This window comes from Passer montanus, unplaced genomic scaffold, assembly GCF_014805655.1.
Source record: "Passer montanus isolate IOZ18808 unplaced genomic scaffold, ASM1480565v1 scaffold23, whole genome shotgun sequence".
NCBI lineage: Eukaryota > Metazoa > Chordata > Aves > Passeriformes > Passeridae > Passer > Passer montanus.
Genome location: NW_024366926.1, coordinates 1,222,815 through 1,250,596, shown reverse-complemented (window position 1 = coordinate 1,250,596; position 27,782 = coordinate 1,222,815). Strand labels below are relative to the sequence as shown.

At 41.3% G+C, this 27,782-nt stretch overlaps 1 protein-coding gene across 9 annotated transcripts in view; it reads left to right on the top strand.

Moving 5' to 3' along the window:
* Positions 1 to 27,782, top strand: part of ARHGAP24 (Rho GTPase activating protein 24) — a 245,854-nt gene that overhangs the window by 202,626 nt on the left and 15,446 nt on the right. For 8 of the 9 annotated variants that reach the window (XM_039710486.1, XM_039710484.1, XM_039710487.1 and 5 more), the window contains 2 exons: positions 12,288 to 12,410; positions 23,995 to 24,202. In XM_039710486.1, coding sequence (XP_039566420.1) covers positions 12,288 to 12,410; positions 23,995 to 24,202 — 331 coding nt within the window. Of the gene's footprint in view, positions 1 to 12,287; positions 12,411 to 16,463; positions 16,614 to 23,994; positions 24,203 to 27,782 lie in introns of those variants that run through there. The other variant, XM_039710489.1, reaches the window with a different exon arrangement.

Sequence of the window (27,782 nt, the reverse complement as noted above, 5' to 3'; positions counted from 1 at the left end):
CTGCTCAAAAAAATCCCCAACTACTGGGCTGCCAAGCATAGGTTTCTCCCTTTCAGTGCTGTGTAGTCACAGAATAATTTACAATGCTGGGCATTGGCTGATGTATTTAATATGTAAGGAACATGATGAAATTAACTAGATGTGACCATCTGTCAATCTGCAGAAATTAAGTTGTGGTAAGTTTTAGTCTCTTTCCCTGTTTAACTAGCCATAATCAACTTGAGTTTTTCTTTTTGTAAGATTTTATTATGGAATAAAAGGTTCTCCTGTGAATTTTGTGCTTTCAACTTCAAAATGTAGTATGTGTGATGGAAAGTGTATTCCTGTTCAGTTTGTGATCAATAAGTGTTTTTACAGTAGAATAATCACAGGAGGCAACACAGAGAACAGAGTTCCAGGGAATTTGCTTAAATCCTTGAACATTCAAAGTGACTTTGTATCCAATTTACTTTCTTGACAGTTTGGAAAGTGACAGGGGGAAGTATGTTTGCAAAGGATCACAGAGATGTTTTGAAGAGGAATTATTTGAAAGGAAGTGAAATTTGCAGTGCAGGCACCAGCACATGTTTGGGTCTCATCTACGCATCCTCTTTCAAGTCTTTGCTCTCCTTCATTTTTCATTTTGAAAACCTAAGCAGATGCTGGTACCTAGGAAAGCACTTTTGTATCCCCCAGCACTGGCTGAGCAGCCCTTCAGAGGAGGATTTGATGAGACTGGTTGCACTCCATGTCTGTGTAGGAACAAGGAGACTCCCAATCCACAGCTCTTCTTATAGACTGTTCTAAGGCTGCTCTATGCCTGTTGTTGCCTTTGGGCAGGGTAGAGTTAGAATTGGAATTCAGCTCTGTGTGATTGCATAAAACAGCAGCAAACCAAATGTCTCATTTTTGGAGAGGAAACTGCAAGGGAAAAGTGGTTTTGAACTGGGGGCTAATTGCCTTGTGTCTGACAGATTGACCTCAAAATTTGAGAAGGTTCTGTGCCACGTGGGAGAAGCAACTCCACTTGCAGAGTGATGGGGAACTTCTTTGCCTGGCAGCTGCTGGCTGTACCATAAAATACTTGAAGAAATAAAGTGCTGTGTCAGGCTTACCTGGGATTTCAGCTCGGCTCTTGGGAGTGCAGCTGTGCCTCTAGTGGGGCTGTGTCACCTAAAAACATCTGGTTTTAGGGCAGCCTCCTTCTCTGTCCATGCTAAGTGCCTGGGTACTCTCCAGAGGGACTCAGCAGTTCAGCGGGGGTAACCATCAGAGTCTGTGTCCCTGTAAGAGGTCTTAATGTGGGAAACCTTACAAGAGCTGGCTCTCATCCAGACTTTGTGATAATCCCAGTTCTAGCTGTGCCATTGATACTGAGAGTCTTTCTAAGATACCAGAGTCGCCTTTCCAAAAAATCACTCAGGATTTGGCAACTTTCATGTACAACGTGATATGAGAGCCTGCAGTTCTCTCTATATTTTGAATAGGTGATGAATCTTTGTGACGCATTTGGTAATCTCACTGGCAAATATTTCTCTCTTATTGACTTATATCTTAACATACTTTATTTTTTCTTCCTATTCTTTTTAAAACGGTTTAGGGACAGTTGCTTCCGATGTCAGTGCTCAGCACACTTAACAAAAAGATATTGCATGTCCTGTATATGGAAGTAACATCCTCAGTGAGTGGTAACCTGTTAGTGAATCAATTACCTTTCTTTTGAATGTTTAAACTTAATCTAAGCATAAGGCAGAATTTAAAAGAATCTGCCATAACTTGGCATTCTACAGTTTTGTAGATTCTAATGTAGCTAGAGAATCTTGTTACATCTCAGTGAAATCTCTTTGTCTAACTCCTAGATAATATTAGCATACTCTTCTGTTGTTCTGTGAGGAACCAGAAAGTTGTAGCAACTACTGTAGAGTGGCCTCAGTTTACAGTGCACATGGTGGTTATGAACAATAAACTTTTCAGAGCAGAGCTGATGATAGTTAAATTCCTGTCTTTTGTTTGTCAGTAGTAGGTATTTGTATGTCATCGTTAGGTCCTTATCCTAAACTTATAACTTCCTCAGGGTTAAGGCTCTGTGTTTCATGAGAGGGCAGTGATTACCTGGAAGATAGATGCTGCCTCCTTGGTGTTAGCTAATGTCTGCTGAGTCTGTGGCTTTGTTGGTTAATGCATTGTTTTTGTCCAGATTGTCAGTGATGGTTTTTTTGTTGCCTTTCCCATTATCAGGCTTGGAATCCCTTCACTAATGCAGAGAAATTTGCCAATAATTGTATACCAAAATCAGAAATGCCTGCTGATAACCTCTCAGGTTTGTCATGCAGTCATGACTTTACTATAAGAAGTCCTTGTTTTTTTCCTACCAGCAAAATCAAGCATCTTGAATAAGTTTTTCTGCTTAATTGCAGATTACTTCATAGATTTACTGATATTTCTTAACAAGTAAATGGTTTGTAGGTACTCACTGTATAATGTCCTTTAAAAAAGAATACTTTGAAATACACTGGGTTTCTCTTTTTATAAGCACTTTTTGTTAGTGCACTGTGCCAGAAATGAGACCCAAGTGATTTTTGTGTGAAAAAAACATTCCGTGGTATATGGACTCCAGGTGTCAAGGCAAAGGTATAGACCTACCCAGATGAGTAGTAAATTCACTCTGGGGTCATTCTGTCCTCATTAATGACAGGGGAAATGCAGACCATGGTATGGACATGTCTGTGTCATAAATATAGCAGAACAAGGCTGAAATGAGGTTTCTGTTCATCCTGCTCTATTGGAAGGTATGGAGATGTACAGAATACTAAGCTCTGTTTGTGCTTTGCAGATAACCGGTGTTTGATGGCTCTTTCCACATGAAAGCTGTGCTTGAATCTGACATTTCAGAGACTGAAATGTCTAAAGGACTGGAGAGCTGAGCTGATAATTCATTAAGGAGCACACTTTTGTTTGAGTCAATATTGAATTGATATCCCAAAATAGTGCTAAGAGGTACAATATTTCTGGAGGTGGCTGATTTAGATGAGCTGTGGAACAAATGTCCTGAACTGATGACTAAAATCTCTTGCTACTTTAGATAAGCAAGGTTGTCTTATGCTGAGACCTAACACTCCATTAGGTAATTGTTTTTAGCATGTGTCAATTAGCCCACATGCTTTATTGAATAACTTATTCTTGATTTATTTACTAAACTGCTAAAATATGAATTTGCGTTATTAAATAAGTGATGCTTCAATTAAATTACATGTATGCATAATATATACTTGCTCATTTAGGATATTTGCATCCTTTTGCTTTTGTATCTGTGCCACAAAGAGCTGTTATTTTAATCTGTGATCAAATTTGAATGAGCTAAAAGGACTGGCTGCTCTCTGGGGAAATGAAGTGTTTCTGTGTTTGGGTCTAACTCACTGCAGACTGGAAGGCACCATGTGCAGAAGCAGGGAGGAGTATGGTCAGTTCCTGATGGAAAAAGGAAACTATTTTTCTTGGAAGCTTCTGGAAAGACATTATCTTTTCTGTCTGTTTGCAAAATAATTGTCTGTAAAATTAGAAGGCTTGCAATGTTTTCTGTGTTTGGGGCAGATCACTCTACTTGTGATTAGGCCCCTGTATGAAACGTAATTTTAAAGAGTATCTCAAGTCATGGCTTAGCCCCAATTCACTGTCCTGGGATACTGGATGGCTATCGTCTGATGGAAGTTCTTTTGGCTGAGCTCTCTGAAGAAATACCACATTAATTTAGCTGTTTTGTACTGAGTTAATTCCCCACCTTGTGTTGTGCACACAAGAGCATGTTTAGACTGATAAAAAAGCATCTTGATTTTTACCTGCTGAAGGCTCAGGACATTCCATATTCATGAGGTACAGAGAGCTTAATGAATGGATGCTGAGAGCTGGAGAGCTTAATGAGTAAATGCTGAGAGCTGAAGTGAGCGTGTGCTTTGAATGTTGTTCTTGTTAGTCTCTGAGGACAACCTTGCTCTAACACCCTGACGTGCTGGCTTTGCAGCCTGAAGTTCACAAGCCAGTGTGTATATAGGTAGGTCCTGCCAGTCCCTGGGTGAATTTACACTTGAGGACTTCCATTCAGGTATTGATCCCTCCTTTCTTAAAATCATCAGAAGTTTTAATTTCCTGCTAGATCAAATGCCATACAAATATGTGCTGTGGACCTGACCTTTCAGAAAAATCCATTTCAGGTTGAGTGTTTGCACTTCAGTGCAATTCATGATGAGAGGCTAAAGAGCAAAGAAAGAATTTGGTGGTGCAGGGCAGTCATTTCCCCAGCAGCAAAAGTTCCTTGTTTCTCCAAGAACAGAGTCTTAACAGTCAAATTCTTTTAAAGCATTTTTTACATGTTTGCCTATGACTACCAGCAAATGTATGGGGCTTTCCCCCTCTTTCCTTAGAAGCATAGATATGTTTGCAGAGAATTCCCCTAAAATCAGCTTGGAGATCAGCCAGATTTCAAATAACATAATGGTCATTTTGGTGTCCAACTTGAGATACTGCAAAGAAGGTTCTTACTCTCAAATGACAGTAATTTATCTTCAAGATGAGTCATGTAGGGCAGAGAAAATAAGTTGCTATAGTAATTTGAATTTATGCTTTTCTCTTGGAATAAATTAGTTACAACAGGTAACAGTGAAGTCATCCACAAGTTCTTGGCACTACCAGTGATGTTTGACATTATGTGACCCTCAAACTCCTCCCTTCACAGGTCATTGAAAAACTCATGTTCTTCTTTCTTTGCTGTTTATTCTAGGAGGTCCCAAACAAGTTCTGCTGTCTGATAGGAACAAAGCTATTGTTCAGAAAGCAAATCTCTCTTGTCTCTGTCCCCAGGAAACAAGCCCTGTGACAATTTGATATCTTTTGTGCATACAAGTTTTAACTAGAAAAGCCACAGTAGGTTTTTAATAGTTTGTGGCATTAGGCAAAACTCTGCTTTATTTTTACTTTCTTTAACTCAAAATTTCAGAGGAAAGCTCTCCCTGGTTGAAGTTTTGGAAATAGGGCACTGTAACAGCATTGTACATTTATATAGACAAATGTGGCATGCAATGTTTTTTTTTTTTTCTCTAACTGAATCAATATTTTATATGTCTCAAATCCTAGTAGTAATGAAGGATATAGAGGAGTGGATTTCTTATGGTCAGTCTCTTGGCTTTTGTTTATTTATGCTTTTCCCATCTTTCTATCAAAAAAAAAAGCCCACATGAAATTCCATTGCAAGAGGCAATGTGTGCTCAGGGGCTGGTAAAGTGCACAGCTGTTATGGGGTCCACATAGATTGATGGACTTCTATTAAAACCTGTAAACAAACTGTTCTGTGTGGTGCGCCTTGAGCAAGAAGAGAGGTGAGATTTTTTTCAAGTGACAATGGCACTGGGAAAGGGCAAGATACAGAAGTGAACTGTGTTGGCACCAGCATCTTAGAGACAGGGAAGGGTGAACAGACTCTATAAAATAAAGTAGGTACCACTTGGGATCTGTGGCTGAGGATGAGGTGGAGGATTGTGAAATCTGTTTGAAGCATAGCAGAAGTTCAAATTAGGAATAAAGGAAGGGCAGCAAAAATGGGGGAAGAATGAGACGTGCCTGAAAAGATCAGAGCACTCTGAAAAAAATTGGAGCTCTTACATTGTGAGGGATGATATGAATTCACGTCTCTTTTCCTCATTAATGATCTCTTTCTCACACAGTTACAACTGCTGATGAGCAAGCATCACAGTTCTTTGCTCAGGTATTTAAGCAATAATTACAGCTATGCAAACACCAAATGCTTAAATATGGCACTGCTTTTACGCTTTTATTGTGCAAAACACTGAATTTACTCTTACAGACTGATGGTGCTGCCCTTGTAGCCCTGCAGCACAAAGGAGACCTACCTGTACAGAGTGTGCATTGTGTTACACACGAGGAATTCATTTCCTGAGCCTGATTTCAGATATCTGACAGCAGCTGGTTCAGTGCTTCATGAAAACAGCTCATTCTGTTGAAAAAGCCCTGCTGTCTTCCAGGCATTCTGCAAGTGGGGAGATTGTGCTAGAGCACAATGCCCACCAGGGAATGTACTTGTGTTAGCAATCTTTTGCCACTTAGCACTTAAATTAGGCTTCAGCTTTTATGTTGAAAAGCTAATATGCCCCCTTCAAAAAAATACACCCATACTTTAGAACACTGCTGTTGCAAATTATTAATGCAAAAGATTGGCTGGATACGAGCAAGAGAAAATTATATTTGTACTGAAGTATTTAAAAAGCAGTATCCTCATTACTGACTTGTTCACAGTTACTTGATTCCCTTTCTAGGAAAATGTGTTATTCTTTGTGAAGAGAGAAATTTAATAGGGCACCTGATGTGGTTTGCTAGTAAAAAATGGTGGTTTTGATAGTTCTGTATTTCAAAGCTGAGATTTCTCAGTGGTGGTGGCATCAGTCAGTTACAGCATAAGTGTTTCTCCAGCCACATCTTTGTCCTTTACATGACTAAGCAACCTTGAGCCAAACAATTACAGCAGATAGAACAGGGCAGTCCTGGGAAATTGCAATTGGGATTGCATTTTGTAGATCTCCCTCAACCCAGTCTATTACGTGTCATCAAGGCTTTAGAGGTAATGCAACTGTATAGTATTCTTCTGATGACATGAGTTTTCGCATGATTGTTAAGAACTTGGTTGTTCAGCCTTTCTTTTTTGTAGTAAAAATAAGAGGGCAGTGACTTGAACTTAGGCTATGTACTTCTTTCTTCATTCCTCAGATGAACTAAGAGGGAAGGCTGTAAATTCTTGGTCAAGTTTTACACAGACTGGAAGAACAAGACCAGACATATGCAGAATAAAGAAGCTTTTTAGAATTCTAAATAAGCAAATGGAAAAACTCCCAAACACAGAGAGAGCAAGTTTCAAGTAGCTTTGTCTGTTTTGGTTTTTTAATTGGTGGTCTGAGATGCAGCAGTTGCTCAGTGTTCAACACAGATTGTCATTTGCTATGAAGAAAAGTTCTCAATGAATCCTGGATCCAAGAAAACATTGAAATCTCATTAAAATACAATTGCATTCTGCAGCTCCTTCTTTTGTTTTTGCTCAGGCTATGCTTCAACCAAGCTTTTTGCAGTTAGGTTTTTCCACTGTCCCAGCGGGGATGAACATAAAACATTTTAGTGTTTAAACTCATCTACCAGTTTGATAGCAGTTTGAAGGATAAATTGTCAGCTCAATGCAGGAACCCAAATCATCCTTAAAAGAAGCCATGTGTGATTTTCATCACACTCAAGGTGCACAGGGTTCATGAACAGCAGGAGTGGCCAGCAGAATAGTTCTTACATTTCATTAAAGTTTAACAGCTATGATGGAGAGTTCCTTGTCTCACCTGAGGATGGATGGATCCCATAGTTTCCAGCTTTGGTATATGGAAGACAAATGTGTGGATTTGAACTGTAGCACATCAGTGTGTCAGGTCAGACCTGTGCTTAAAGAAGCAGTGCTTTTTCTGTCAAGGTTGGGTAACCAAAAATTTCTGGTTTTTTTTCTTGAATAAGGAGTTTCATTAGGAAAAAAGGAGAATAAGGTTGTTCATCTTCTTCTCTGATATTCTGCCTCAACAATTTGCTGAGATGAGTTCTGCTTCATATAAAAATGTCTGAATACAAATGCCTTAAAATGGAAGTTAATGAAGTAAATCCAGGTGGATTTTTCTAGAGATGTAGATTTAGTATGTCAGTTAGTGTACAGTTCATTTGCAGCAAATGGGAAAATTTAGGACACGAAGTGTAGTGGAAGAGCTGTAAATTTTATCATGATTACTGGTGTTTTGCTTGTGAAGAAATGCTAACTGGAGTTCTGATCAGGAATGATAAGTCGCACAGTCTTTCCATCCACCTGAACAGAGAAGAGTATGCTGGGAGGTGGTGAGTAGCCAGGAGTTTCTGTTTGAATACCATATGGAGATGCATTTAGTGTAGTCATCTGAAACATCAGAAGGCTAAAATTTTACTATTTAGCATTTTCCTGAGGAGCCAAATATAAAGCATCCAAGCAGGAGCATGTTTCTAGAGAAAACCCAGTGAGTTCTCTTCTAGGGCTGGTCTGCCTTTCATATTCATTCAGTTCCCAAGCTGAGACAGTAGGGGTTTCAGAAACTGTGGCTAAGAGAAATGCACGAGGGAGAAGGAAACTGTTTCACTTTGAAATTGGTCCCCAATTTTATTTTACTTTTTTGTTTAGAATGTGAATGTTCTTGTGTGGTTGGCCATGACATTCTCGGCTCAGAAAAAAAAATCGGATTAATCCTAGTTTTTTGATGTTCCTCCTGGGAGAAAATTCTCTCTTAAACAGTTGGTATGAATTTAATCCTTTCGCATTCCATTCTCAAGAAATGCTGGAACCACTGTTCACAGGAAATCCAAGATCCTTTTAAAAGGACAAAGGCAGTACCTCGTGCAGAGTTCAGCCTGGGTACATCCAGGTAAAGGAAAGGTGTTTGCTTAGACAGGAAGAGTCTACAAAGTCGTAAAAACACCTTTCAGGACTGGATGCCAGAATGTCTGTGCCTTCTCCTTTAATGGATGGGCTGTAAGGAGCTGCAGAGCTGTTGAGCCTTCAGGAAACTCTCCCCTGAAATGCAGTCCCTGCTCCCAGTGCCTCTCCAAGTGGGAGCTGTGGTGCTGCATCGCCAGCACAGCCTGGTCCCTCTCTTTTCCCCTGCAGAGTGGATCCCTGCAGGAACTGGCCTCTTTGCATTTTAATGGTAGGTTGTTTTTTTTTGTTGTTTTTTTTTTTTTTTTTTTCTGGATGCTGGCAAGAGTTCTTAAAATCTCTTGCAGGTACTGGAGATACCAGCAGCATCAGTCTGTGGGTCAGCGAGTCCCTGAGCTGCAGGACAGAGCGCTGGGCACCTGTATGGGTTTTATGGATAGATCCCTTTAATGAATAAGAGTTCATTCTTGCTGCAGCCAAGGAAATAAAGAGGATTAGGGTCTGGTTAGGGCCACAGGAGTAACATTATGTGATGGTACATTGTCATTCTGAGACTCCAAACAGTGTAGATCCAATTACTTTTGGCTGTTTCCAGAGGCTGGAATGTACGGGGTATACACATCAGTGGTGCAAACAGCAGCTTTTCATCTCAAACATGCCAGAGTCAGCTTCTTTGGTCAGGGTTCTGCTCCTTCCAGCTCCTGTGGCACCTGCAAAGTGACAAAGGGAAAAAGATGGGGGAAAAGTGGAGATTCTAGCCCCTTGAGGTGGCTGTTCACATCCAGGCCACATCACACAGGCTCAGGCATTTCTTGGACTGCAAATCTGAAGCTAGAAAACAATATAGGTAAAATAGGGTGTGGTTTGCACGTGGAAAAGAGTATGGATTCACATCTGCAATGTGACTTCATGCTGAGCACCGTTTTCAAGTTGATGTTCTTAGTGCTGGTATCTGTGGTATGAATAGATGTCTGATTTTTGGAGTTTGTGATCTCCTCATGCTTCACTGTAATCATAACAAAAATATTAGAAGGAAAAAAAGAGTGGAAGTGGATATTCCAAACAATGTCTTTCACATTGTGTCCTGCAGACCTACTGAAGATTCAGAAAGGTCCTAATTCTATTTTTGTTTTTCTGATATTTCTTATCTGAGATTACTTCTTTTCCAAATAATGGTCATTTCTTCTTGTCTCATCTTGTAAGTTTTGCATTTAAAATTTAGTCTTACTAAAAATTAATATTTGCAGTAAAATACAAATCCAAGTGCTATTGTGTCCCAAAAAAATGTTTTAATGAGGCTTTAGTTAATGAATAATATCTACATTAACACAGAAGTAGGAGAACCCTGCAAGATCCAATACTGTGTGTGAAAGAAATGGATATAAATTACAAAGTACATCCAAAATTGCTATAAAATGAAGAAGCCCTTTCTGTTAGCAAAGCTTCACTTTCTCATAACAAGGTAGTGTAACCAAACATTATACTTTCTTTCTCTGCAAAATCAGGCCGATTTTGTGTTGGCTCAGTGGGTGTTTACCTGAGCTAAAGTACTGCTCTGGAATTCACACTGTAAATAAGCTAGCTAGACATCTGGGATTAATCCACTCTATCTGGAGAACACCCTCCAATTTGTCATAACATGATAACTTGGTAAATACTACATCATCTGCTAAGCAAGTATTACATAATCTGTTGAATTTAAATATGCAGGCTATTAAAAGAATATGGATCAATCTGGCAGCACCTGAGAGGACCATCACGTGTCATAGTTTTTGTGGTCTCTTTAGTGAAAAAAAAAACCACATCACCATTTTATTTTTATTGCTGGATCTGATATATATTATGTTTATGCATGATTTTGGGGATTTTTTTTGTGTGGCACCTTGCAAGATCCTAGTCCACTGAAATGAAAAGAAGCTACAGTGCTATATGATAAGATAAATAATTTCTTCAGGTTTTATAAGCCACAGAAAAGATTCAATTGTGATGCATTATTTTTCTCTATGCTGTATTTATTATCATTATATTTAATAGCTGTAAGAATATATTGAGCTTTTATGCTTCTATCCTTATTTTTAGGGTGAGAACTCTAGATGATGTGTAAAATAGGCCTGTTGAAGTAAACTGAAGGTAGTATCATGTCTCCTTTTTGTCCTTGAATGAGAAATCTGTCCTTTTTCTGGTCAAAATGAGTATGTAAAAGGTAAAAACTGGGAGCAAGTTGCCAGGGCCTGACTGTGTGTTTTCTGCAGGGCAGGGTTGATGTGGAGTGTTAAGGTCTGGGATTCTGATGCTTCCCTGTCCTCTTACCCTCATTTTCTGTGGTAAAAAGGATGGAACATAGCATAGAAGTAAGACCTATGTTTTGTACTGACCTAGGGCTAGTCACTGAAAAAATTTTTTAAAAAATTAATCTTGATATTTCTCTAGTACAGACACTTAACATAGGTTCATCCTTATTATATCTTAGGAAAAAAAAGCAGTGTTCTTTAGACTTTTAAACTGGTATGGTCTAAAGTGTACTGTAGTTCAGGTTGTTGCATTATTTGTTTTGATGCCTTTTTGGGGAGCATAGGGCGTATGAATGGCTGTGTTTTGGCTGTAGAAAACCAGAATCTCTGTTTACCTCCAAGTTAAATTTTAAGTTTTGAATAATGATGCAATCCTTAAGAATAAATTTTCAGTGGAATCTGCCACTGTCTGGCTTTTGCATTCATGTTTCAGTTAAGTCCCTTTTACAGTGGTGTGTCCTAGTTCTGTAAAGCGTGGTCTACAGGAGTAGGTTAATACAGAATACTTGGGCCAGGATTTTCTAGTCCTTAAGAAATTTCTCCTTAAAATCCTAGCTGTTTGAATGCCCAGCACTAACCATGGCACTCTTCCAGGAGCAGTATTCCTGCTGTAATGAGCAGAGATATTTACTTTAGATATCACTAGAATAAAAAATGGGAATGTAAGAAGCTGGAAAGATGTGAATACAGGACTGACAGGATTTCTAGGTGCATTTCATGTGTGTGTGAAGTACTTGTGTATGCCCTTAGCTCAGTGAAAGGGCATTAAAATGCCACTCTTTTTCTGGAAGGGTTTGGCATTCTGCAGTGCTGGAAAGGTGGTTTGAACCCCCAGTGCCCTTGCACTAACATGGTACCTTTTAGAATGGAGATAAAACACTACTATGAGTCTGAAAACATGGAGCTGTGGCAAGCCAAGTTCTGGTTTTGACCTTCTTAGTGTGGGCCCATTCTTTAAAGAAAGGATAAAAAGGTCAGTGTGCTCCCTTTTAATCTAATCCTCATCAGACCCGTCCAAGGCAGCGGGTTGTACCGTGTCGTCTGTCTTCTCCTTAGGGAGTCACAGCAGCACTTGGGTGTATCAAGTTATTGCCCTGAATCTGGCACAGTGTGTTCCTGAAAATAAGAATGGAGTCATCCCCACTTGTTCAAAGCACCCTTATCCGTCTCTGCATTTATTCTCTCCATCCTGGTACAGTAACTGCTGCAAAATTTCCAGTGCGTGTATCAAGTTACAGATTAGTGCAGGCCCCTGTGGTTCTTGGAACAGCATGAGGCTGTTTTTGTTTACTGATGACATTTATCCTCTCATTTCCTTTTGGAAGCATGACAGCTTCTCAATGTCTCATGGGGAATGTACTCACAGGACCTTCTTTTCATGCCATGTCTGTCAGCAAGCACTGCACTGCACAGTATCCATGGCTGCGTGCTATGGAGCTGCTGCTGGTGCTTCCAGCAGCCGCACTGGCAGGAGCTTGGCTGGGCACAGAAGGAAAAGGCTTCCTAAGTGCAATTATCTTGTCTTGCAGGAGGAGACCGAGAGCGGATGACAGCTAATCATGAGACCTACCTCCTCATGGCGAGCACGCAGAATGACATGGAGGATTGGGTGAAATCCATCCGCAGGGTGATATGGGCACCGTTTGGAGGAGGTGAGTCACAGGGGGAACATGCAGTGCTCACAGATGCACAAAGACTCACAGGGCTTCTTCTGTTATCTCTGAGTCGCAGCCAGAGCTTTGAAGTAAAGAGGAGAATGGTCTAGGTCTTTCCAGAAAAGTGGAGTAAACATGTGTCCGTGCAGAGGGCTCAATTAAAATACTTTGAACTGTCTGGAACCACTTCCCTTGATGAGGGTAGCGCATGATAGTGTGAGGGGAAGTTTTAAAGAAGATTGGTCTTGTATGAAATTGGCTTTCCTGCAGGGAGAGGCAGGGTAATTCCTTTGGTCACCAGCTGAAAAACCATCCATGGTGTTTCTTAAATGCCTGTTGGAAAAGCTGTCAGCAGTTCTCCTGCCAGTGACAGCTAAGAGCAGTAATAGTATTATATAAAGCTGTGCCTCAGAATATTAGCACTAACAGTGTGGGAATTTGATTGGCATCTCCAATTATTTCAGTAGTACTGGACCAAAATTTATCGTTGGGACTCTAGTTTTAGTATTTTTAAAAAGCTCTCTTACGATGAATGGGCTGCAAATCATTGTATTAATTTTCATCATTACTATTCTGGTGATAATCTATATTATAATACGAGTATGATCGATACACTTGCACAAAATGTCTGTATGTTAATCAGTCTGTTCCTTGGAGCTCTTAAATCTCTGAGTCTGAGGACAGAAATATTTTCCTACAGTGGAAGACCATTTGTATTGCAGCAAATGATTGTTCTTGTCTGCAGGTTGCTGGAAAAAAGTCAGGAGGGCAGGATTGTCTGTGCTGTTTCACGATCAAGAAGTGCAGCTATCACGGAAAACTCTTATTGCTGATTTCTTTCTCTTAACTGCTGGGTAGAACTCAGGAGGGAGGAGGGAGAGACTAATGGAAGTTTTAAAGAAAACTTTACTTGTAAGCCACTCATCTTCCTTTATACTTCATTCAGGTCACAGTGTTTAGGAGAGGACTTTGGCCTCACTGGTGGGCTGCACTGAGGGACTTGGCCAGCTAGGGCCTGCCTGGCATCTCTGAAACATGACTGGCTTCTCCTTGGCTTCTCCTGGGAAAGTGTGCCTTGAAAAGATGGTGCAAAGCAGTCATGTCACTGGCATGTGGCCCTTTACGTTAAATAAGATGGCACAGTCCTGAATCTGGGACTGTAGGTCTTAGACTGCTTAAAAAAAAAAAAAAAAGAAGACAACATACCAAAAAACCCCAAAACTCACAAAGTGAAAGGTTTATCTTAAAAGGCATGAACTGCTACAGGTATATGGACTTGGTTTGGGAAAGGGAAGGTATGAGTAGCACAGTCCTCTGTAATTATGTAAGAAACCTGTTTTTTATATAGCACAAAGATTACGACTTGGTTTGGGAAAGGGAAGGTATGAGTAGCACAGTCTTCTGTAATTAGGTAAGAAACCTGTTTTTTATATATCCTCTGCTTTTTTATCTATCCTCTGCTTTCTCTGCAGAAAGTAGGCCTTGTGTTGAGCTCCTCAGCATTCTCCTACTCCAGTCCAGTAGCAGCATGAGCTGTTGTGGCAGTAATAAATTTGGAGGCTTAGCAGAAGTGGATTTTTCAGAGTATCTTTGTGGATTTTTGCGCTTGCCTTCCCGCACCACGGTATCTTTCTTTTCCTTGCTGTTCCTCTGCAAGTGGAGGTGTCTCCACATGTCACAGGCAGGGAGCTGTGATTAGGTGAAACTGAATTCTAGCCCAAGTCAATGAACAGGGCTACAAATAGAAACCAAATCTCTCAAGTCCTGACCCTGTGCTTTCTTCACCAGCTCCTCATTTGCTTTTATAGGGCAAGAGCTATTTGTGATTTGCAGCTGGGAATCCTTCCAGCCACCAGGAAGATTCTCAGGACACCATCATTGTTGCAGGAATGTTTAATGCCAGTTACTGAGGGAAGCACCTCGCTGAGGATTTTACTTGCTGATTTGCATAAAACTAGAGGGGTGCAATCCTTGCATTACCTTTCCAATTAATTTGCAGTTAAAACACTTCCAAGTATGTTCTTATTTTTAATTTTGAGCAAGTATACTGATTCAGGGTTGTTTGTATTGGGAAGCAAACAGTTAACTCCCTGGAAAACACAAAAATAGCTGGAACATAATTTAGGGTGTAGTGTTCATGGAGAAGGTTTGACTGTGATAACAAGGCAAAGGCAGTATCCTGGGATGTGTTACTGTTCAGAACCGAGTTTACAACATGTCCTCCATTTTATTCACTACTTGATAGTCAGAGCTATCTTAACAAGTATAAATAAATCCTGTTAACTGTTCTGTAATTATGAATGACCATTCACACTCATATTTTTATTATCCTTGCTATGTGGATGTTGCTACAGCTGCTGCAGCAGTCTGACTCTTCTTAAGACAGGCACTTCGGATTTAAAATGTCTTAAGAGCTTGCCTTCATGATCTGTAGCTGCTGAAGTTAAAAATGGTTTCACATATTAAAAAAGATACAGGAAAGTTGCAATCACATGATGATGACTAGCCAGTAACAAGTAATTACTTGCAACACATTTTTTTTTCAGACAGCTAATTAATCAAAACACTCGTTTTATATCAGCTTCCTGAATTTCAGTCCTTAATGGTAAACCACAATAGCCTGGTGTCACACAAGTCAAGTGCCACTTTGAGTAACATGTGAATTTCTGGTTCTTTTAAGCATTGTATGTAAGCTCTGTTTGTGTGTGTGTGTGTGTGTGCAGCGGATATGTACAAGCCTTGCTGAGCCACTAATATTTAAAGTTTGTCTGGCAGCAGGAGAAGACTCCTGGTACCAGAGCGAGGAGCTCTGTAAATAATTAACCTTATCATTAAATTGTTATTTGTTAACCTGTGCTGGAAGGAGAAGGTGGGAGGGGGGGCAGGTGGGAATCTGCTAAGCTCATCAAAAACAGGTTGTTTTTTGCACCAGAAGAATAAGGTGACTGTGGAAAGAAAAATCTGAAAGGGAAAAGAAATGTAAATGAGGCAGGGCATGCAATGCCTGTTTGCACATGAAATTCCCTTCCTGATTAGATTAAAAAGGCAATTTTTTACAGAGCCTGCAAGTAAGCGGGGAGGGAGGAGGCGAGAAGAAGGAGCATGAGCATTTTAGCAGGGGTATAGTGTAAGGTCTGGCACCTCCTGCAGGAGCCAGCCACAGCCTGCTCGCTTTCCCAGCCGCCGCACATGACAGGCACAGCCTGAAGTCAACTCAAAGTCACCCGAGGAGACACAAACGTGCGCTGCGGCTGCCGCGTCCTGCCCGCACCTGCTGCACGCAGCCGGGAGCAGCGCAGCCCTGCTGCCGGAGCATCCCCGCTGCAGGCACGGATCCCTCGGCAGCTCCCGGGATCCTGCCGGCGAGGATGCGCCGCTGCCGCATCTGACGCGCCTCTCCCGGGAGAGCTCCTGGTAGTTGGAAGGCAATAAAACAAGCGAGAAGCCCGGGAGAGCATCACACCAGGAGCTGGCCGTGTAAAAGGACTTTTGAGAGGAATCTGGTATGGACAAAGAGGCTTTCGGGCGAAGGGACTGTTATTTTTGCTTCTCGGTTGCAGAAATAAAGGGTGCCAGCGAGGAGTGTTGTATCCTGAAGGATTCTTCCGTGGCCTTTTTGGTATTGTTCTTCTCTTTCCCCTTGCGCACGCACAGTGCTGAGCTTTTGCTGTGGAATTAGAGTCTCTGCCACTCAGCCTCCTGTTCCAGCCGGGAGGAAGAGGTCTTTCTCCCGTCCATCTGTGCAGGCACTTCTGTTTGAATGGAAGATACATCTTTCTGCTGAAACTCTTTTGTTGTGACATTGCATAATAGGCAGTTGTCTCACTGCAGGAAAAAAAAAAGAAACTAAAGGAAATAGATGGAAGGAAATTGTTCCCCAAAGCAAAACTGAAGCAGGGAAGAGAACATCAAAATCGTTTCAAGCCCTACCCAAGATCTAGAAGACAACAAATCTCCTAGCTCCAGAGGAAGATACACTATTTTAAAAACTCCTCAGCAGTCAGTAATGATGAGCAATTGTGGTGTTTTGTCTGGATGCTGCTGGTAAAGGAGAGCTTTGGAGGGACGTGGGGGCTCTGGCCTGTATGATGCCTGAAGACAGAAATGCTGGAGTCCGCAGCCCAGGTGCCTTAGCAGCAGCTCCCTTCATCCCTAAAACTACTTACAGGAGAATTAAGCGGTGCTTTAGCTTCCGCAAAGGTAGGTCTGCTCTGTCGCTGTGTTCTGCTGTGCTGGTGAAGAAGCCATGGCTTCTCAGAAGTCAAGGGGGCTCTGTGTGCAGGGGCAGATGAGAGCACCGAAACAAAAGGCATTAAACAATGCAGATGCCAACATTCCACGAATGATTTATTTACTCCTTTGTTCATTTGTTTGTAGCTGGCCAGTGGATGCTGTCACCTCTACATAATAGCTCATGAATGCAGGAATGAGGTGGAATGAGGCAAGATCATTGCGGTGCCTCTGAGCAGAATTGAGTGAGAACACTGAGGGAATTAGACCTGTGAGGCTCTGAGTTGCCTGTTTGGCAGAACATCAGGAAAGAGAGTTTATAGTTGCATTTTGTCTGTGTGGAAGGAGGGCGGGAGAAGAGAGAGCAAAGCAAGGTGATAAATCTTTATCTGTGCAGAAGCTTGAGTCTTTGATTTCAGAGGTTTCTGATGGAATTGTAGCTCTACAATGCACTGTCCTGGTGCAAGGGCTGCATTTCCACTTCATCGTGCTGCCCTGCAGCCTGCATTTGCCTTTTCACCTGCTGCATAGAAAGGTTTATTTTGCCAGTTTTGTTTTGCATTGCACATACTCCTGTTGAAGCAGAGCATGGAAATACTCGGGGTAAGAGGGCAAAGAGGAGGCTGGATGTCATAATATGTCAGCTGCAGGCACTGGAGGGGAAACACATGTCTGAGGCAAGAGGTACAGCGAGCGATAGTAAGGTGTTAGGGCACTTGGGATGGGTGAGGAGAAACTGTTTCCACGACAAGGACAAAAACTTTGGGGGGAAAAGATGGATATTAATGCTGTTTTAAAAGCTCTGCTGGACTGAGAAATCCAAGTGAAAGGGCTAAATTGTCATGTTCTTCTGAAGCGTGAGAAATTGTTTTACAAATTATACAACTAATATATCGAAATTATACTAATTCTTATACCAATTCTGTCACCTCCTTCTGCTGCTCCTTGCTCAGCTGTTCCCCGTGCTGCCGTTTGCCCTTTTGCAGGAGCAGGCAGCTCTTTGCTCCCTTTGCTCAGCAGCAGTGCAGTGACATCATTGCTTTCGAGGGCTGGCGAGCAGGCACTCAGGGGCGATGTCTTGGAAGGAGGGATCGCAGCCAGCGAGGGGCTCGCTGCAGAACTGCTGCAGAGATCAGCTATCACCTGCAGCTGAGGTAGCACTGGGAGCTGTCTGCCCCCTGTACCCCCCTCCCAAGGCCCTTGGTTGCTGGAGTTCAGTCCTGCTGGAGGCTGGCCAGGAGGATGTGCATGTGTGTTGCATTTCAAGGTGTCGGTGTGAATTAGAGCTGCCTGTGCCCCGTTTATACCCTTAACTATTCGAGAAATGTTTGGAAGTTGAATAAAGGATTAACTGATAATTCTGCAGACAGCTGCCTTTGTGCCTCGGTACAGCCTTAGCTGCTCCAAGAAGAGCTTCAGCTGTTGATTCTTCCCCCGTGTGTTCTGATACAGAAGCTCTCCATGTCTAACAAGTGAAGCAGCAGCACTTGGGGCAGAGGACACAGTGATGGAGGGGATGCTTCTAATTTGCTTTCCTCTATGTAAAATTTGTTTTGGTTGCTTTCTTATATGCATTTTCTGTCAAGGCCCCTAGATCAGAGCTGTGGAGTGCTGGGACACATATTTAACTTAGTCCATGTCCCGCTGAAGTCAACAGAGAGATTAACAGACATTACCTGGACTCAGTCAAGCCTTTGCTATGGTGGTACTGGCACATGAGGCTAACTACTCTTGTCTTATTAATTGGTTTACTGAATTATTGCAACTTCATTTGCAGATTGTATACCTAAGAGTAAAAAAAGGCAAAATTAGCCTTCTGTAAACATAATCCATAATTGCATAAAGCAGATCAATTAGATGTAAGCTGTGCAACATGATGCAGAAAATAAAATTAGCAGGGAAAACCACTGGCTAGTCATGGGAAGAATTATAAGAGAATCATGACATCATCTTCACCAGTGATATTGGGTACAGAACCCTTCCTGGAAATGCAGATCAAAGTTCCATTGTGGTTGGTACCAAAAAATTAGATGCCAGACTTCTGGGGTTTGGGAGTTACGTCATAGGAGAAGGGAAAGCTCGGAGGGCAGCATTTGAACAGAGACAGAGCCAAACATCTTTCAACTCCAGCTTGAAGCAGATGCTCTCTGTTTAAGTACCACCACAGGAACTTCCATAGAGAACGTGCAAGATGTAGATGGAGAAAGCAGTTTCTGAGGAGGCAGTATCTGTTGAGAACATTCAATAATGTGGTGAATTTGGGTGGACAGAGTTGTGGAGAAGGAGGTGGCGTTGGCTGTGGCCAGAGCAATAGTGCAGGCTCTGATGTGATCAACTGTGATAAGTTCCTGGTGATGATTATCTCCTTTCCTTTCCTGTATCTAATTCTGCTCTTATATCAGAGTTGTTTTTGCAAGCAGATTATTAAGTTGTGCAAATGTTCTAAACTCCAAGGTGGGAGTTTATCTTACTTTCTCTATTGCCAGCATCACACTGACTATGGGGTTGGGAGAAGCCTTGAAGAGAAGAAATTATTCAGGCAGGAACAAAATTCTGCTGCTACCACTGGTTTTGGTGGGTTTTTGTCTCTCCTGTACATTACAAAATTATGTAGGGAAGAAGAAAATACTCCGTCTTTGATCCACTCAAAATATCACTTACTGCTAGGGAACATCTGAGCAGAAAGGTGATGGAAAATAATGATTAAAAGCTTTTTGCTAGGTGTTCTGTGGTCATGACAGCCACTTCTTCGTGTTACTGCAGGACCTTTGTTCCCAGCCCCACTGTTGAAAGCCATTCATCTGATCTGTTATTTTCTGTCAATGAATTACTGATGGAGAATTAAGAGCTGTTCAAAAATTTACGTCCAGATTCTAAGCCGAGATCAGTTCCTTTAACCTTAACTGACCCTTTCTGGTCAGCACAGCCCATGAAACCAGAACTTGTTTTGGAAGTACCAGGCTCCTTGATCATTTGCTGCACATGTAGAGGTGTGGGCCATCTATGAAAACATCAGCCCTCAGTGCCTTTTGCTGTCTGAAACCTTATGGCTCACTGAATGTGTGTGCTGTGGTAGATCTAGAGTGGCAGGTGGCCTTTTTTGAGATATTTCTTATTTCAAGCCATTCCTTATGGGCAGAATGGCCACCTAGATCTTTCTCCTTTTTTTCCTCCTGAATCAGAAGTCCATGGACTTTAGATGTGATGCCTGCCTGTGTTCAGTTAGCTGAGGAAATCATTGACTAATAGTGTTCTTAGATTCTAAAGCCACACTCTGTGACTATGAACCATGAAAAATAACCACAGTGCTTCCACAGCTCCTGAGAAGACATATGCAGAATTTGCATACAGTACTGTGGTGTTTTTCATAAGGTTTTTGGGTATCTGTTAAGCATGAAAACCCAGTTTTTCAAAGTGTTTACAAAACTTCTGCCACGGGAATGTTCTAGTTAATGAATAACTGCTCAGCATGCCCTTTACTAGCATGTGATTTTCCTCTTTGATGTTATGCGTGATCTTGGCTTAATTGGATATAGCTTTACAGACCTGCAAGGGCTCTCTGAAAAAGCAGTTCTGCAGATTAAATCTAATGACTGGTCAGAACTGGATCCTGTGCATTTCCCTGCTTCCACCAGCTGTGGGGAAGCCAAACCAGTGCTGTTCTGAATCTCATGGTTTCTTGTTGATTTGTTTCTCTTCTGCTACCCTATCCCAAGGATAAAACAAACCACAGGTCAGCTCTTGTGTATCTGTGCATTTCTGGATTTTGGAGACATTGAGATTTAGGAGCCACTTGAGTTTGGATTAGAACATGAGTTATGAGGGTTCTCTTATACTTCCTTCTCCAACAGAGATGTTCTTGTTTAGTTACTGTGGTGGAAATTTACTCCTAAGAAACAGCATTTGAGATTATCTTTGTGATTTTGGTTATAATCTAGTCTCCATAACTTGGACTGTCTTTTCCTTTCTTCTTTGTTACAGCCGATGGTGTTCATCATTTTCTCTGCCAAACATTATGGAACTGCAGTTTTCACAGGAATACCTTTGCTTCCAAATAGTCAACCTCTTAATGCTTATAGACTGTTCACCTGCAGCATCTCTGTAGCAGATAGCTGTGGAATAAGAGGGGATAAAAGCATTAGAGGGGGGCAGTGGGAGAAGGTATGCCTTACCCGGGAGACACCAGAAGGATGAGGAACCAGGTAGAAGCTATGGCAATGTGATGTGGAAGCAGAGTTGTCATGTTTTTGTCCCTTCTGCCCTGGCAACAGAGTGCCTTTGCCATAAGGCATCAGTGAGTCTGTAACTTCAAGTCAATATTTGTGCAGGCTTATCATGACTGATTCATTTCATGGCCAAGTGCTGCTTGGTGCAGTGTTCTGTGTTTGTTAGGTGGAGAAAATTCTTCCTTTGGAGAATCTTGTTCAGCCTACACTTAGACACCACCCCAAGCCTTCCTGAAATTAATTCCAATGCCAAACAAATTGAAAAATAGTGTTTAATTCCAGTTATAGACATCTTAGTGCTTTCTGGCTCCTGCCTGTTTTCAGTACATTTTGTGTTGTGGTGCATCAGCAATTTATAATAATATAGTAAGGATTTTTCTCCCACTGCACAAAATGCCCTTATTCTGATTTTATTCATTATCTATTAGATGTGCATTGAAAACTAATTTTAAAATGAACAAAAAAGGCAGCATCAAAAATGTATTAATAGAAAGTGATGTATTTTGACTGCAGTGTCATTACTAATAGGAGTTCCAAAGCACTCTGGTCTAAGAACGTACTCTCTCCTACAAATGGAAGCTGCAATATGCACATTACTGATTAAAGAAAGTTAGCATGGTGAGAAGAAGGTATAAACAGTAGCAGAAGGCTTATTCCTGCTAATTGTGCTGTCAGTGGGCATGAATTGTAGTTATATGTACATTCTGGTGGTATAATTGGAATATCCTCTCATATTTTGTTTGAAAAGAGGCAAAAAGTCTTGTGTTTAAAACCAGGAAATCTCATGCATTCTTGCAAGGAGGCTTAGGCTGTATCTTCATAGGGCAAACTGGAGTAGGATGGCCCAGTCCTGTACCTAAGAAGAAAAAACCCAGGGAAACAGCTCTGGGGAAGGGACCTGGGTGCCCTGGGGGACAGTATGGTGGACACGAGCCAGCAGTGGACCTGGCAGCAAGGAAGATTTGACAGCAGTCTGGGCAGTATCAGCAGAAGCAGAGCTAGCAGGAGGAGGAAAGTGATTAATTGTCTTCTGCTTAACATTTTTTAGACCATATTCCAAACGTTGTATCCTTTAACAAACAAAAACCCACCAAACCCAGGAGTGGAGATAATACTGATGTGATTTGAGCAAAGGGTCACTAAGGGGGTGAGGAGCTAGAACACTTGCCCTTTGAGGAGAGGCAGAGAAAATGGGGCTCGTTCAGCTGGGAGAAGGGAGAGACTGGGAGGCACTGAAGGGCAGCCTGCTTGTATATTAACGGCTTTGAAATCCCCAGACTCCCATAATCACACAGATTCCCTAACTGACTTTCAGTGGACCTTCCTCCCTAATTCCACTACTTTGAGAAGGAGAGTGTAGCAAGTGGAAGGACTTGAGGATTTTCTTTGTGTCGACCAACTGCAACTCTTGACTTGGAAAAATACAGGAAACACAAATTCAATTAATACTCTTCCCATCCCCAGTCAGTTTTTAGGAGTTAGGAAGATATGCAAGAATTAAGAAAACATACTTAGCTCCTTAGTACTTACCTCCTCTGCCAGCCTCAATGCCCCAAAGTTTGTGGATGCTACTTCTATCAGTAGTCTTGTAAGCTTGACTCTGAAATTGCAAAAATTCCTTCTTTAACTGCTAATTATTGGGCTCTGGGTTTTGTACAGCATGTACAATAGGGAGTCACTGTGTGATGTTCATTCCCCTTACCTACTGCTGTTTTTTTGGCATCCCCAAGTGTGGGTACCATGGAAATCACAAAATACACTGCTCTGCATCTCACAGACTCTCTGGATGTCTTAGCAGGACATCATTTACTCTCTCCAGTTACTTCCTCTGCTACAGTAGAAATAATTGCTTTTAACTACAAACCTCAGACCTTCCATATGGGTAACTTGAGACCTGCCCTACATCCTTGAGCATTTGCAAGGCAGCTGTCTTACCTACAACTGAGCTGTAAGTTATCTTTCTGTTAAAGGAAAGATGTACACATTAAAGGTTACCCAGATGAATGCTTTGATCTGAATTGAAATATAGGGGTGAATTAAGTTTTTCGGTCAAAAGCAAAAGCTCTCTAGCTCAATTTTGGGCTTTTTTGAGAAAAAGCTAACCAAAACAACAGTGTTTTTCTTGTTGAATATTTTATATTTTTAAACTAGCAGGAACAGTATGCTCAGTGAATGGCACAATTTACTGCCTCTTTTTTTTAATACTTTACAGTGTACGTCATTGCAAAAGCAAGGTAGTCATTTGGTCTTTAATTTCTGATCGTGACTGCCTTAGAACTATTCATTGTCTTGCTATATATAGAAATTGAATTGCCTTCCTTCAGCCCTAGTACTGTTCACTGAGTGGTGGTCTCAAGAGAGAGCTTCCAGCACAGATGACATGCCTGAACATTATTGTGCTGCTCTGCACTTTGAAAGGAGAGGCAAAATAAGCTGTAGAGTAGCTGTCGTTCTAGTGGTAGCAATGATACCCTCAGATCAGGGTTGAAATTAATTCTGCCAAAAAACCTCCATTTTCTTCTGAGCTTAAGGACGAATTCAGGTTTCCAGCAGTTCATCTGACATATTTCACCTTTTATGACAGGAACTTTTTTTGTACACAAAATTTATTACTGCTAAAGCAGATGGTGATAATGCAGTTGGTAATACATAATGGATTTATCATTGTCTATTTGGAGAATAAAATAGTAATTTCATTTAGTAGCAATAAAATTCTGAGTTATAAATATTTTTCCCTCCATGTGTACAGATAATGTTTATATGTCTTTGGAACTTAATAATTAGGCATCAACCAAAAAAGATGGAGATATGCATCACTTTTGAATCAGAAGTTTTATGACAGAAAATCCTGTTTGTGTTATTTGTGTTTTCTGTGCCTGTGGTCTCACAAATATTTCAGTGTTTTATTTTAAATAATGTTTTTGAGCATTGTTGGAAGACATGTCAGCACTGTATTTCCAGAAGAGTGTCAGTGGTGAAACTGAGCATTCTGTTCTTAAGAAAGGAGTAGGTTAATTGTCCAGGCATTTAAATGACCTGCAGATTGCGTGGGTTGTAACAGAAGGGTGGACTGCTCAGATGTGTTCGTGATGCTCAGCTGAGTCAGAGCTCTGTTTTTGGTGCAGGTATTTTTGGGCAGAAGCTGGAAGACACTGTGCGGTACGAGAAGCGCTATGGGAACCGCCTGGCTCCCATGCTGGTGGAGCAGTGCGTGGACTTCATCCGCCAGCGGGGGCTGAAGGAGGAAGGCCTTTTCCGACTGCCTGGGCAGGCCAATCTCGTCAAGGAGCTACAGGATGCGTTTGACTGTGGAGAAAAGCCTTCCTTTGACAGGTAAAACCCTGCAGCTGTTCCCCATGCCCTGCAGCTGAGGCAGGGCACGGTGTGCTGGGCTGGCTGACCCACAGTGCTGTAAAACACATGGCAACAGCAGACAGAATTTTTGTTTTCGTAGGTTTCTCTGTGTGTTTCCTATTACCGCTCTGAAATGTCTTCTTTTTTGTTCCGACTTTGATGTCTGATTTCAAAGCGTTTCTGGAGAATTTCCTTTTGTGAAAAGTTGGTTAGGAAAAGTATTGCTAATGTTTTGGTTTAATCAAAAATATCTGGATTGCCTTGATCTTAATATCATTTTAAATGCAGTGATGATGCTGGCATTTAGTCAGTTCCACAAAGGAACAATTTCTGTTATCACCAATCTCAGGATATTCTGTTATCTATAAAACTGACTGGAAGGGAAGATACTTTCATGCATTTCTTTATAATTTTGGGCCTTTGGTCTTATAATGAAAGTCACTCTGACCATAAAAACAAACCTATGTGGTCTTGAGTGTCCACGTCTTATTTGTATTCCAATATTTATGCAGTTTTACAGAGTTAATGAGAGTTTCTGGGCCAAGGAAAACCTGGTCCTGTTCATACAGCTGGATATGACTTTGCTCTCCTGTAAGTAATTGCAGTCTCCTGTGATTTTTGTGCTGTCTTCCTGTAAGCATTGGCAGCAGTAGTCACATATCCAGAACATGCAATCAGAGAAACAGAACCAGTGCATTATGAGTGCCACGTGGACTTTTTAACTCTGACCAGAATTACTATTATGGTCATGAAATTCCAGTTCAGGAGACTCTTAGACAGTGGTTGTCCTCAGCATGTGCCCTAAGTGACATCCATATCACACCCCCACAGTGGTGTCAGCGTGCCTCACTGCAGTTGTGGGCCCAGTGGGAATTAGGAGGAAGAGGCAGACGGCATTTGTTACGTGAGACCATTGTCTGATAGCAATCCAAGTAACAGGAAGGAAAGTGTAGCTTGATCTTTTAGTGCAAAAACATGCCATAATTCAAACCTGATTGCTGGAAATCATTTAGGTGCCTCCATTCCCTGTTCCTGTGAAGCGAGCAGATTCATTAAGCTTGAAGGTTTGCCCATCAGATGCACAGAAGGCAGACACCTGTAATGTTCTTTCATCTCCAGCAGTTTCCTCAGTCCTGACACTCACTTTAAAAGAAAAGTTAAGAATTTATAATGCTCTCGAAAAGTGACTTGCCTTCCTATAAGGTTTATTAGTTTCTCGTTTGAAGGTGAATTAGGATAATTGATGAGTAAATGGCTTTATGGAGCAAGAGGACTATCGGAAGTGACTTTGTTAGCTGATAAGTGTTTATGGCGCGCTCACTTACTGTTTAAATACCATGAAACTTATTTAAAAATGGTGAAGAGGCATCTACATTTCCTAACTTGGACATTATGATAAATATTACTGATAATGTCTGTCTCTGCCAAAGGGTAGGCGAGTGGCAGAAACAAAAGGTTATTTTTTCTGTGCCTGTAAACCAAATAATTGTAGAGGAAATGCTTAATAAAACAAGCCACCCTGAACTGTGGGAAGATGATGTACTGAACACCCCACTGAGAGGTGCAGCTTGAAGGAAGTGCACAAATTCTAACTACTCCAAACAAATGAGACCAGGGCTCAGCTGCACTAATTTTTTTTTTAAGGTTATCTAGCAACATCTGTAGCACAGACTAATGAGCCCCATGAACAGGTATGCTGGCTGAGCTTTAGCAGATGAAAAGGAGAAGAGATTTTGCATGCTACTGCTGTGAAGGATGCACGTAATTTCTATTCTAGCAATTAGAAACAGCAGCAGGAGCTGCCTATAAATCGCTGGTCCTGCAGTTCTGCTTCTGAAGCTCAGAATTTATAGAACACTGACCTTGTATGTCCCCATGTCTTGCACAGGCTGCTTTTCCTGTTTACTTTTTCATATTTGAGTTTGGAGAGGTGTGGTTCAGGTACAGCAGTGGTCCAGAAGTCAAGCAGACATAAACTCTGACCTCTGCATTGTTTCCATTGGGCATCTGCTTTTTTCCTCCTACCTTTTGTTCCATTTGTAAACTCTTGAGGTGAAGTTCATTTCACAGTAGTACCTGTGAGTAGAGTACCTGTGTGATGACCTTGGTTTGGGGTGACTTTTCATTGTGCTGAACAGCAGCATGGGATCTCTTTGGTAAGCTGAGCTCTTGGAAAGGGGCATGGAACACAATGAAAAGTGCTGTAGAGGAAGGAAAAACCACATACATTAGGCATCCATGCTTACTTTTTCTTGTGAATCTCTAGATCCACTGTGTTTAATATGTAATCTATTACATGTTAATGTAATTAATTTATTACATATTAAAGTAATAATAACATGTAATTTATTATATGTTATTATTAGCCAAAAGTCCCATCATGCAGAATCCACCCAGGTTCTCTCTATTAATTTACATCAATAGTAATGGAGATTTTTGCAGTTAGAGCAGAGCTGACATTTTTGTTCCTGGGGCATGGAACACAATGGAATACAGGTCACACTTCCGTAGCAGTGCTGGGTCACTGGCTCTCACAGGGAGAAAGACTGGCTGCTGTCATCAGTGTTGGAACTAACACAAAGAGCTGGTGTTTGAGGAGTTTGCCACTTTCCATACTCACATTTTTTCCATGTGCAAGTGCATGTAAGTCAGACAAACACTTCAGAACACGTGAGACACATTGAAATATATGTGTAGGCTTTATTTTTGTGTGATAAATTGCTATTAAATAATTCTTCTTCTCTTTATGCCTTTATAGCCGATTCAGTAAATATATAACATAGAATTAAAGACAAAACCAAAGGTAAGATCATACACCCATGGTTAGTACTCCTTTATAATGCCATCTGTGTTTTAAGATGGTTGCACACCTTAAATCACCATACAGGTGGTGGGAGATGGAGTTCAGAGGCACAGATCTGCTCTTTGCCCAGAGTTCTGCTGCTACCCACAGTTCTGTGGAGCCCCTGTCCTTCCTTGTCCCCTCTTGCCTTCCTGTCTGCACACCCCTGGCAGAGAAGACCACAGAGCAAGCACAAGCAGAGCGAATAAAGCAAATTAGAAACAAGAAGGGGAACAGCTTCACTGAAAAGAAAATGCAGTCCTGTTTTGAAACATATAAAACATATGTGAGAAATAGTTGTTTTTATGTGAGTTAGGAGCTGGGTGTTCCAATACTGAAGTCAGTTATAAAAAACATAGTGGAAAAAACCCTCCACTTAAATTTTGATCTTGATGTTATGGTTGGAATAAGATATTGCTGAAGAATTGTGTATGAGAATGGAACAAGTGTTAAAAAATTTTCAGTCTCAGGGACTGAGAAAATCCTGTGTCTGATCTGAAATATCCAATACCCCAGGCCCCCTCTTACAAAAACTGGAACGCCATCATTTCTTCATGATCAGTATTGGAAAGGTGAGGTGCAGCTGCTGCAGCTGAAAATTGCTGAGGCCTTTCATGTGAAGAAAAACACAACACCTCAAAATTGTGTGTCAGTTTAGAAACAAAAATCAATAAATACCTCACTCCTTCTGAATGTATCTGTACATATTGTGAAATT